Source organism: Alosa sapidissima, chromosome 22 (genome assembly GCF_018492685.1).
Source record: "Alosa sapidissima isolate fAloSap1 chromosome 22, fAloSap1.pri, whole genome shotgun sequence".
NCBI lineage: Eukaryota > Metazoa > Chordata > Actinopteri > Clupeiformes > Clupeidae > Alosa > Alosa sapidissima.
Genome location: NC_055978.1, coordinates 874,210 through 886,760, shown reverse-complemented (window position 1 = coordinate 886,760; position 12,551 = coordinate 874,210). Strand labels below are relative to the sequence as shown.

Here is a 12,551-nt window from a genome sequence, read left to right as displayed (position 1 = left end):
CCAATTCAGTTTACCTTGATGCCTATTTTCTGTGTCAATTTCTTGTCCTATTGCTATAAACGTTTTATGGTCAATTGGTGTAACCGATTTATGTCAATTGGTGTAACCAGTATTTTGTCTAAAATACTAATAATGTACAAAAAAATGTATATGGATAATGATTTAATACTCTACTGTAATAATGGTTGTTTAAACCATTTTTACTCAAATGGTCAACGAATAGACAGAAAACAAGATGTTTACAGCATATGGTCTTGGCTCAGTACAATGAAAAACCCATATAATTTAAATTTAGAAATAAATATAATAAAACATATTCTCATAGGATATTACAAAATAAACTAATAATTTCATGAGTGCAATTGCATGAACTCATTAAATATTAGATATTTGTCATTTTTGTGGTTACACCATTTGACAATTTAACAGGCTGTTAGTTCTATCTTTTGTTAAAAAATAGCATACACGTCATATTAAATAATATGAATACAACAGAAATACAAAGTATACACTTTAGCAAACCTCAGGCATGTTTTGTTTTAAAGGTTTAAACATATTTTTAATTTTCTCATCTTACCAACCCTTATCTGTCACTAACCCTTCTACTGATTATAAAGGACAACAGTTGAAACAGACCACATCAATTAAAGGGGTACTTTTGAATTGAAAATGAAACATTGAACATGTGCAATTTACAGAATGGGACAGACTCATATCTAGGTACATATGGAATGGCAAAAAACCGAGGATAAAATACAAAACTCTGCAGCTTAGGAAGGAATATGGAGGAATGGGGCTTCCGTGCTTGTTAGAATACTATTTTGCAGCTCAAATTAGGCCTCTTATATGTTGGTGCAATCCTGGATACTCTGCCAGGTGGAAGGACCTTGAAGTGGCAATGTCAGAGGTCCCCCTTCAGGCAATTATCTCTGATGGGAAATTAACCAAACACCTCCTGGACAAGGCAAATCCATTTATTGGTTTATCTCTTCAAATTTGGGAACAAACTAAAAAAAGGTGCAAAATACAAAAAATAGCTAAACTGTTAAAATGGTGCGCTTTTGATAGTGATTTCCCCCCTAACTTAAGTGATGAAAGATTTAAGACATGGGCAAAGAATGGTGTTACTGCTTACTGCACTCTTATACAGAAGGGGTCATTAAAGAACTTCCAAATTATGAAGGAAGATTATGGTCTTGAACAGCAAGATTTTTACAGATTCCTCCAGATGAGACATTGTTTTGATACACTTAAGAAAGACGTAGATATGGCAAATTTAGAGAAAGGATTGATGAAAATCTTCATATCTGCTTATAACTGTGAATCTAATTCTAAAATCATATCCAAGATATACAGCTGTTTCTCACAGATGAAATCACAAGAGTCACTGTATATTAAGGAAAAATGGGATAGTGAAATTAATGATGTCATCTCTCAGGAGGATTGGTACATTATCTGCCAAACACAATGGAAAACCACTAGTTCTCTATGCTGGCGGGAATTCTGTTGGAAGAATCTTGTACGTTTCTTCATAACCCCCCAACAAAAGCAACACTACACTACTGACTCAGACTGTTGGAGACTATGTCAAACAGATAATGCAAATCACTATCACATATTTTGGTCCTGCCCAGTGCTAGTCCCTTACTGGATAAGTGTCCATCAGGTTTTACAAGAGGTTTTCCGAGTTACTATTCCCTTTAGATTTGACATTCTATACTTGAGTAACTTTCCAAAAGAGATACATGCTAAGGACAAGAAACTTATGTCCATCTTACTAGCAGCATGTAGAAAGGCCATAACTCGTAAATGGCTAAAGCAACAGGCTCCTTTGATTGATGACTGGATAGACATAGTTTATGATATATACAAAATGGAAAGATTGACATATTATCTCCAACTCCGGCAAGAAGATTTTGACAGCATATGGGTTAAGTGGACCTTTTATATTGCTCCCAGAAGAGTAGATTTTATATAACGTATACTGTATATACTTAATTTAAGTACACACATTCCTCCCAGTTCTATAATGTATATAGTTCTGTTTATGGTACCAGACATACCTTTTATTGAAGGCCATGGACAAGTTATCAAAAGACAGTCAAGTGTCTTCTTTGTTTGCTTGTACTATATGTTTGCTTTTTCTGTATGTGAATCACATGAGAAATGTGACGGGTAATAACCTGGAGATTGGCCAGATGTTTTTTTTGATTGTACTAATGTGAGTGGTATTGCTTATCTAAGTCTTATGTCTTATGAGTGTACAGTTGTTGGGCAGGATGCAAGGTGTCTTTAATGATGAATATTTTCTGTAATGCTCTGGATACCAATAAAAAAAAAAAAATAAATAAAAAAAAAAGAAACATTGAACATGAAACATCCTTCATAGCTCAAGTTATCCTGTAAGTGGCTTGTGCAGCCAGGTGCATAGGTGCAAACACAAAACGCAAGTAGCTTTGAGGGCGGATCTCGGGCACTGTTGCTATTATACCGGAAGGATAAATTACTCTTACGCCCGACGCAAATTTAAAATAGGTTTGTCTGAAGTAGCTACATTACTCATAGGTGTGGTTTGGGTATAACATGCCCAATAAACCAATCAGAGCGTCATCTCACTTTCCCTTTAAAAGCAGGCACGCTTGTTTCATGGAAGATTGCTATTATAATGGCTGATTTGCCAGGCACACGCCAGGAGCGGTTCAAAGCTGAGGAGACAAACGTTCTTGTCAGGGCCGTAAAAGACAGAGAAGTGGCATTGTATGGGGATGGGAGAAATCCACCCAAATTAGCTTCGGTTAAACAGGTGTGGGAAGAAATTGCCACAATTGTTTCAATGTTACAAAGACATACTTTACAATGTTTTGGGCTCACGGTTTTGGGCTGCATGGTGATATTTTTGCAATGTAGTCTAACATTAGACTGAGATTACTTTGCTTACCTCACTATAGACGATGCAGCTCACAGCAAACATTATGGCCAAGCATGTACCCTTAAAATAATATCTGAATAATGCGCCACTGACTTTAGACTAAATTATGCTTTTAAACGCCACTGACTTTAGATGTAATTATACTAAAGTTTGACTTGGGTACATTCACAAAAACACCCTAGGATGCATTTTGGCGAAAGTTACGCTTTGAAAACTTTGAATATCTTTGATCAATTTCAGTCTGGTTTTAGAGCTTTGCCTAGTACAGAATCTGCCCTGCTGAAAGTACATAGCAATATTCTACTCTGCATTGATTCTGGCTTCTGTGCCATTTTAGTTCTGCTCGACCTTAGCTCGACCAAATGTTTGAAGGACAGAGAAGGTCTGCAGGGCCCAATTTTAAGATGGTTTAACTTTTATCTGACAAACTGAAAAAGCTTTTATCAAGTGTGATGTGACCGTGAGAGTGTAGTGCTATAGCTAACTGGCTGCTTTAGCTGCTGGCTGCAGCAACTCAAGCTAGGTAAAACCGATTGTTTTCGGGGTTTTCGGTGACTTCGTGAAATGGAGATCTATGTGAAAAATCTTCAAAGGCAAAATTCCTCTAACAACCCCACACCACACAATCGGCCCTACAATCGAAAGTTTTAAATCCATTCTCTTGATTTTAGCACAGCATGAGGCTGCTTTATTTTTGTCAATTTCACCCCCTGTTGGACAGTTTTCTTTTGATTTTATCTTTTACCCTACTTACTTGCTGCTATTTTATTTCTACGTCAGTACATATTACTTGATTTGTTTTCTATTTTACTTGCTTTTATTTTAACTTTTTCTTGCTTTTATTTCTATTTCCATTTTTTCTCCATCTTAGTACATTTTATTCCTTTTTTTCTTATTTTACTTGCTATTATTATTTTTACCTTAAAATATTTTACTCTCTCTTAATTCTTTTTTTTTACTTGCTATTTTATCCTTACCTTTATTTGTCTTATATTGAATGTAAATATCTATCCCAAATGTAACCAAGATCCACGCACAGCCTGGTTAGGTGCAGGTAGATTACATGAACATACTTAAATAGCAAAAAATGAGAGAACCTGAGGACGCTGTATGTGAAACGTGTTGTTCGCTGTGAATAAAATCGAGTAAACGTCAACAGTGTGTGGTAAATATCTATCTGTTAAATTAAGTCATTGCATCAATCTAATTTGTCGGCCTCAAATGTGAAGTACTTTAGGTTAACTCCTGTTGTTTTAAATGTTGTATATAAACAAAGTGACTTGACATTATACGTCAAATTATTTCTATTGATCCATGTACAACCTCTTCTAGATGTGGCAACCTCACATCCTGATAAGAAGTCAATCATCATGTATGTCACATCCCTGTTCCAAGTGCTACCACATCTTCTTACCATGGAAGCCATCCAGGAAGTTGACACCTTACCTGCAACACGTATCACACAAGAGGAGCTCATACAGAGTCACATTCAACATCACTACTCACAGCAGGTATAGTAATCAGTTGATTGTTCAAAAGAAAATGGTTAATAAATGGTATGCAAAGCTGATGTTTTATTAACATGTTAATGTAATATTATGTTATATGTTCCTCAAAGTTAACTGGGGTGGGGGCACAGGATAATATCACCTACCTGTCATAGTTGATGTGACAAACTCACTTATCACAATGTGTGTTAGTAGCCTACTCATTACATTACATTTGGCTGACGCATTTTTAACCAAAGCGACTAACAACATGGTTAACAGTTTAAGCTTTTTAAAGCAATTTTCTCAACAGTTCTTGGACAATTAAAAAAAAAGGTCTAGTACAATAAGAATAAGTGCATCAGTGAGTTGGCCTGAGCGTACCGGTGGCAGAGCTAGACTTTTGGAAAAAGTACGTGCTGTTGAGACTGGAGCGAGTCATATTCAAAATAATGCAAAAAAAAGCAATTATCCTCATTCATTGCAAAGCATGCCTGCTTGCCGACGTTCAAACGAAAAATATATCAAAGCACCTTTTGCGTTTGAATGTAGCACAAAAAAATGTTTAAACAGCTGGACAAATGATTTAGCTAATTGATTATATAACCTGTACACCAGCAATTGTTGAACATTTACCTGTACAAGTACAATGACAGTAGCCCAGCCTAACAGCATGTTGTAGGCCTACTGTAGAAATTTCACTTAAATTGCAACCGCAACATGCCTGCTTGCCAACGTTCAAACGACAACGAAAAAGATAATAAAACAACAAGAGGGTTGAGTCTGAATGACACTGAGTTTTTAGACACTGAGTTTTTGTAGTTGAAAAAAATGGTCATTCTTCAATCTCCTTCACTGACGCCTATGGAAAAGGCTTAACGTCCCAAAACAACGATCAATGATCATCAAATTTCTCTCTCACATTGCTCCTCATAACCATCTATAAAAAAGTGTTTTTTCTTTTCTTTTTGAGCACATCCGAATCCCAGGACATAACGCACTGGACCTTATAATAGGCTCGAGATATAATTCCAAAGGGGGCAGATATGGGCCACTGCACTTAAAACTTAAAAAGATGAAGCTTTCCGAACTTTGAAATTGCGATCAGTGACTGGCATCGGGTGAACGAAGCTTTTCGAAGTTGAACAGGCTATTAAAAACTATTTGCGCACCTCCATGTCACAGGAGAGACTGGGCTCTCCCTTCTATGAAAAAGACGTTGGGCTACCTGCAAACTGGCCTATGACTTCATTGCTGAGTTTGCGGCAAAGCAAGAAAATGTTTTTTTTCCTGAGTCAGGATATGGCGAGTCAGTGTCATTTATTTGTCCAATGTTAGCCTATAGATACAGACCAGTACATCTTATCAATAGTTTGAATGTCGTGTGTGTTTCTGCTCATTGACAAATACCGTTCAGCACAATGATTCATGCCCAATTAATTCCCCCTGTTAAAGTGTTCGCCTTTGTTACAATATTTGGTTTCGTGATGTAGCCTATGATAAACACCATATGGCAAAATATGTGACTCAGCTAATGTTATAGGCTATACAATTGAATTTCCCCTCTTAAAGGCAAGCTGGTGTAGCTTATTAGACTAGGCTACTATTAAAATACACCGACGGTAGCCTTGGCTATGTGTAAAGTAAGCTATCGCATGATTTCATGCACGTAAGTGAAAAGGGCCTTGCATCTGTCAAGTTCGCACAGGGCCTCGCATCCCCTTGCGACGGCCCTGCAGCTCCTCCTAAGACAGCGAGGAAAAAGTTAAAATACGCGATAAACCCGGGAAAAGTTGACAGGTTTGTTTCGGTCCCGGTGATTATTTGTGAAATTGTGCAAACGACAGCCTTTTCAAGGCATTTCAAGGAAGGAGTCGTAGCATGCAAGCTCCCAAATTGACCCAGTAGCCTAAGGCATCAATAAATTGTTGGGACTGGGGAGGGTCATGCGTTTTTTCTCAATCACTTTGGAGGGTCATAGAAAAAAAACATATGCAGAGTCTATTTTCTTTATTCTTCAGTAAAAGGTGCAGAACATTATTAAACTTTGACTAACATTTCGATGTGTTGAGGTTTTTGACTAACGAACATCGAAACGTTAGTCAAAGTTTAATAATGTTCTGCACCTTTTACTAAAGAATAAAGAAAATTAAGAAGACATCTGAGCTGCACCGGCGTCTCTCCTTCTCTCTAACACTTTTTGGCTTTGGCTAAATATTTCTAAAATCATTTGAGTTTCACTAGTCACATGTTTTAACAAGCAACACTTGTTATTGAACTAATAACAGACGTGTGTCGAAAATTGACTTTATTTTCCATACGGAGAAATAACATATGCAGAGTCTAACCAAGGTCAATCTTGCCAAAAAAGCCCTCAAACCTGAAAACACATGAGGCAAAAGTGCAAAACATCACAAAACTAACACGCGCATATTTTTGTATTGCAATCATTGTAGCCTACAGTTGTAACAGCGCGTAACAGTCGTTTTACTCCCCAGATGCGCTCATTATAAAGAACGTGTCCCAAAAACAGCTATCAATTAATCACCAAACGTCTTATAAACAAGTATTGCCAGGAGCAACACCTTGCAAAAAATGATAACAATAGGCCTAGGCCTTTATATGGCTCTGCTCCTGCCTAGATTCGAACTCAGAACTACCTGAAAGTTGCAGACCTGTTCTGGAAATACGTGCATTAACCCACTCGACCGTCAGACAACGCTATCTGCTTCGAGTAGGCCTATTGGGTAGGACTGTAGCCTACACTGGTTGCTGTGGCACAATCTTGAGTGACCGAATTCGTTTTTCTTTGTCATATGAATGCTGTCATTTTGTTAACATTACTGTTAAGGAGATGCTGTAGGCAAAGTCTATATTTCAACCTCGTTAGTGTAGTAAAAAAAATCAGAACTATTCACAAGGTTTCTGGGCAGCATATTTATGTTCTGTTAGCAAGCGAACTTCTCATGACTACCGACAAAGTAGCCTACTGCCAGCTGACGAAGCTCTCATTTTAAAACATTACTGAGAGACAGACACTGTACAATCAAGAAATCTTGCCACTGAATCCAAAACTATGTTTAACATTATGTACAAGGCTTAGGCTACAGTGGACTAGCATGTTGCAGGGGCTGCTAAAAACACAGAGAAACGCACTGAAAACTCGGCCAATCACAGCCTTTGCTGTCGAATGCGCCGTCTGGTTCGACCGTGGAACTCCACAGCGGACTATGCTGCCCCCAAGCGGCTGCAGTTGTACTTACATTTCACCATTCACCATGATCGTGAATGAAGTGTCAATTTTTAACTGGGACCCACTGTAGCATATGCCTGTATGAGGGCACTCAAGTAAGTGTGAGCAGAACCAGAGACTACTTTGTAGGCAAGCGTTAGAGACTTGAATTAGCCAGTGCAGCTGGATGAGCAGCGGGGTAACATGTGCCCTTTTGGGTTGGTTGTAGACCAGATGTACTGCTGCGTTCTGAATCATCTGAAGGGGTTTCACTGTGCAGGCTGGGAGACCTGTCAAGAGGGCATTACAGTAGTCAAGTCGTGAGATGACTATTGCCTGTACCAGGAGTTGGGTAGCATCAGCAGACTGATTTGGAACCAAAACGTTGTTCTGTGAAAGGAATTCAGAGACCTGTTTGGAGACTGCTCGTTCGATACCTTTGGATAGGAAAGGTAGGAGTGAGACAGGGCAGTAGTTCTCAACTTGAGCAGGGTTGAGAGAAGTTTTGTTAAGTAACGGTGTTACCAGGGCTGTTTTGAACGTTGTTGGAAACGTGCCAGAGGTTAGCGAAGCATTGATCACATGTGTGATAGCTGGTGTGATGGTCGGGCTGATGGACTGAAGTAGGCTCATAGGTATAGGGTCCAACAAGCATGTGGTAGGACGGCTACATGTCAGGAGTCTAGATACCTCATTCTTGGAGAGAGGTGCGAATGCTGAAAAAGATGTCCCAGCAACTGCTAAAGGTTGTAGGAGTGTAACATCTGAGTCTGTTGTGTCTTGTGGGCCTGTAGAGAATTGACTGCCACTTTGTTTGTAAAAAATGAGTTAAGGGTATCCGCAGTAAGGCTGGATGGAGGAGGAGGTGGCTGAGAGTAGCGATTTGAAGGTTGAGAACATTTTTCGAGTGTCTGGCTGTGTTGATTTTGTCATTGTAGAAAGCTGTCTTAGCAGCAGTGATGCTGGCTGAAAAGGAGGATAGGAGTGTCTGGTAGTTTTTGAGGTCATCAGTTAGTTTAGATTTGTGGCATTTCCTCTCCGCAGCTCTGAGTTTGGTGCGCTGCGATTGGAGGGTATCATTTAGCCATGGATGAGACTGTTTGGATCGAGCTGGTGTTGTAGTAAGAGGGCACAGTTCGTCCAGACACAAGCTCAGTGTGGAGCAAAGCGAGTCTGTGGCAACATTAATCTCCAGAGAGGAGAAGGTGCTGAGTGGAGGTAGACCGGAGGCAACCACAGAGAAGTGGGTTGGAGACATGTTGCGGATGTTGCTGCGGAAGGTGACCATCGGCTGAGGAGCCGGAGGCAGTTCTGTCAGAATCAGATGAAGAAGTGGTCGGAAAGATGCACCGTCACCATGAGGATGTCTGTGGTGCAGTTCCGAGTGAGGACCAAATCAAGTTCTTTGCCAGCTTTGTGAGTAGGTGGGCTGCGAACCAGTTTGAGGTCAAAAGAGTGGATCAGGGCCAACAAGTCCGCTGAGCCTGGGGCGTCTAAGTGGATGTTCATATCGCCGAGGACGAGTAGTGGACAGTCATGCTCAGGGATGGAGGACAGCAGTGTGTCTAGCTCGTCCATAAAGTCGCCTAGTTGGCCTGGTGGGCGGTAGATGACCAGCACATGAGACATATTGGTGTGAAGGCAGCAGCGGGGTGAATTTCCATTTGTTGGAGATGAGCAGGCCCGTTCCACCTCCTCGTCCAGATGGGCGAGGGGCGTGGGAGAGCGTAAAGTTAGTGGAGAGTGCAGCCGGGATGGTTTGATCCAAGTCTCAGTGAGAGCAAGGAGTTCCAAAAAAAGGTGTTTGGCATATCCAGCTATGAAGTCCGTTTTGTTGACTGCGGGTTGGCAGTTCCACAAGCCCATGGAGAAGGAGGTTTCTGTAGGTGAGGACCGTTTAAGTTGCTGGAGGTTAAGCAGATTTCTGCCCCTTTTGGCATGATGCCGTTTTCTGTGATGGCCGGTGATAACAGATATGGTGGAATGGCACATTTTTTGCCTTTGTCGGCGCCTGTGCTCGGTGAACTTGCACAGGTAAACTTGCTCGTCTTGACCGCGTCTGTCTTAAACGAGGACGGCTAAAACGAGGGCTGATGCTTATGCTGGTGCTTCAGCAATAGCCTCTGTTGTTATGATAATAGGAATTGATTGCAGCTGTTCTCGCGTCTCATTAATGATGAATCAGTGTAGACCGCCCTCTGACGTTAGCACAGTCCGCTCACTCGCACCGACCGAAACTCGCAGTTTCAAGTAGCCTCCTACCCTCAGCTGTTCTCAAACGCCTAGAGTTCAATTCTAATGAATTGAGGAGGATTGGCCAATAGTAGCCTATGTGTTTTTCTTTTCTTTCTCCCAGCGCACTGCAGTTGTTGTCTCTCATTTATAAAGGCGGCTAATTTAGAATGTTAAACAAATGTTAAGAATTGTATTGCATCTTAGGCCCTATGACAAGCAGATATGATTAGACCAGTATAGCCTTCTGACGTTCGGCATAAAGCTCAATGCCTAGACAATGCAGCATTGTGGCAGCCATGTTGGTGCACATTGAAAACACTTCCCCCATGATCATATAAGGTCCACATCAATTCCCTCCCCAATTCACCCTGTGACATTAATCCTATCTAGCGTCATTGACTCCTGGGATCTGACCTATCTGCTCGCTTCAGATTGTCAAAAAGAGGACTAGCGTATTCTTATTAAAAAAGCAAAGTTTATTCCTATCTTACACTCAAATTTTACACCAAACGCTTCTCTTTTATTGAACAATGCGCCCAGGGGTGTGGCAATTAACAACCTAAGGTGTGGTCTTGTGCATTATCTAAAAATCGCTATCTTACAGCATTTAAAAAGCATTACGTCACTGACTAAGAAAAACCTGGTCTATAGTGAAAGGTGCATTTGAAGCTGAAGATGCACTGCACAAGATGTAAGCAGCAAGTGCTCTGTAGGATAAATGTCCTTAGGTTTTTTTTTTCAGTCATAGAACATTATTGGGGTAAATGTTGCTTATTTTAGGCTATGTTTTCAATGGTAATCCATTGTCAGTCAACAGTGAAAGTAATTAACTGTGTATAACTGTTTTGTGGTTAACTAGGACAGTGGTTCTCAACCTTTTTTCAGTGATGTACCCCCTGAGAAATATTTTTTCAGCCAAGTACCCCCTGACCAGCGCAAAGCATTTTTAGTTGAGAAAAAAGACTTAAAACAGAGCAATAAAACAAGATAACAGCAGTAATTTTGCCGGCTATGGTTTGGCCTTCTTTGCCACATGTCCCTCCGTGTTTTCACAAGAATGACCGCTACGCTTCAACCACGACTCCATCGTTTGAGTCTTGACAGTGCGCTACCTTAAAATAATAAGGTTCTATCTGCGTTTTGAGTAGTTCTGAGATATTGAGCTTCAAAGTTTTAGAATTCCATAGTTACATGGTAAATGGAACAAGTTCTTTTTGATATAAAGTCCAAATATGTACACAACTTTAAGAAACACCTCATCTGAACTTTCAAAGAATAAAAATATGTAAATAACTCCATTTTGACAAAAATGTCAGATAGAACCTTATTATTCTAAGGTAGCGAGTGATTGACAGGTGATGGCGGGTGGCATGTGACAGGTTGGGTCGAACCATCCTGGTATGGGGGGGACTCTGGGTTTTTGGGATAATGAAATTGAATAGCCTACTGAAATATAAAATTTATCCTGAAATATGTATTAAATAATTGTTTTAAAAGTATTTTTAAATATATGTATATTTTAAAATCTCACGTACCCCCTAGAGTGCCTTCACGTACCCCCAGGGGTACGCGTACCCCCATTTGAGAACCACAGTGAAATTAGTTTCACTTTGCCCATGGTTTAGTGGAATACCTGTTCCATACGGTCTCGCGTGCAAGCAGATTCCTTACAAATGCGCCGCTGACTATCAAAATACTGATGCGCTGTTTGAAGTTGCGCTGCTTGCTGTTAAAGGAATGACAGATGTACTTTTCATTGGTTTAAAAGATGTTATGCCCAAAACAAGGGCTCAGGATTTGGGGGGTTAGCTTCAGCCAATTAGCATGGTATTTGGCCGCCAACATTTTTGAAAACATGGCGTTACATGGTTGCAACTTCATGTACCAGTTTTTACATGTTGATTGGTAGATGACAGCTCATGCATGAGTTTAGTGTTGGGCACGAGCATCCTCGCGCGTCCATTTTGGTTAAGCATTTCTGGAAGACGACAACTATAACGACTGCCTACTTGGATAAGCTACTGATACTTGACAGAGGGCCCTATCATGACAGTCTAAAGCGTATCGTCACTCGTCAAAAGCTTATTCAAATTTAGTAGGATGTCCAGTCCACATTGGGAGTGTTTTCGTTATCAAACGTCGAGCGCATGAAAGCGAGAGCTGCCATTGGTAGGTGAACTCGGTATCAAACTACAAAAATGATGACCCTCATCTAAAATGATTGCCCGACTTTTTCTCCTGAGGATATCTTCCTCATATACGTGGCACGGTGCCAGAGTACTTTAAGCCCTGGGGCTGAGTTTCTGTGGATATATCATTGAATTTCAAAAATGTGTTTTAATAAATAAAACACATTAAAACAGGGTGCCAACTAGGGTGGCAAGATATATCTTTACAGTGGCAGCTGCCACTGTATGCCCCCCTGTAGAACCGCCACTGGCTACTTCTGTTTATCACAATAAGTTTCGGTTTCGTCTTCCCCTCTCGTCGCTGAAACTAGCGCACAACCTCAATGTCATTGTTCTCAGCCATTCCCTCTGTTTGCTGATTAAAGAGGTAAAGATTGGCTGGAGAAAACCCGCACCGCAAACCCAGACGACGTACTGAAGGAAAATGAAAATTGAGCAGAATTATGTAGGGGGGCGGAGCCAGGCTACTTTATACGGGC

The 12,551-nt window shown here is 40.4% G+C and overlaps 1 protein-coding gene across 6 annotated transcripts in view; it reads left to right on the top strand.

Annotated features, from left to right (window-relative positions):
• Positions 1–12,551, top strand: part of dmd (dystrophin) — a 481,347-nt gene that overhangs the window by 68,451 nt on the left and 400,345 nt on the right. For all 6 annotated transcript variants that reach the window (XM_042077917.1, XM_042077916.1, XM_042077914.1 and 3 more), the window contains exon 8: positions 4,262–4,440. In XM_042077917.1, coding sequence (XP_041933851.1) covers positions 4,262–4,440 — 179 coding nt within the window. The remainder of the gene's footprint in view (positions 1–4,261; positions 4,441–12,551) is intronic.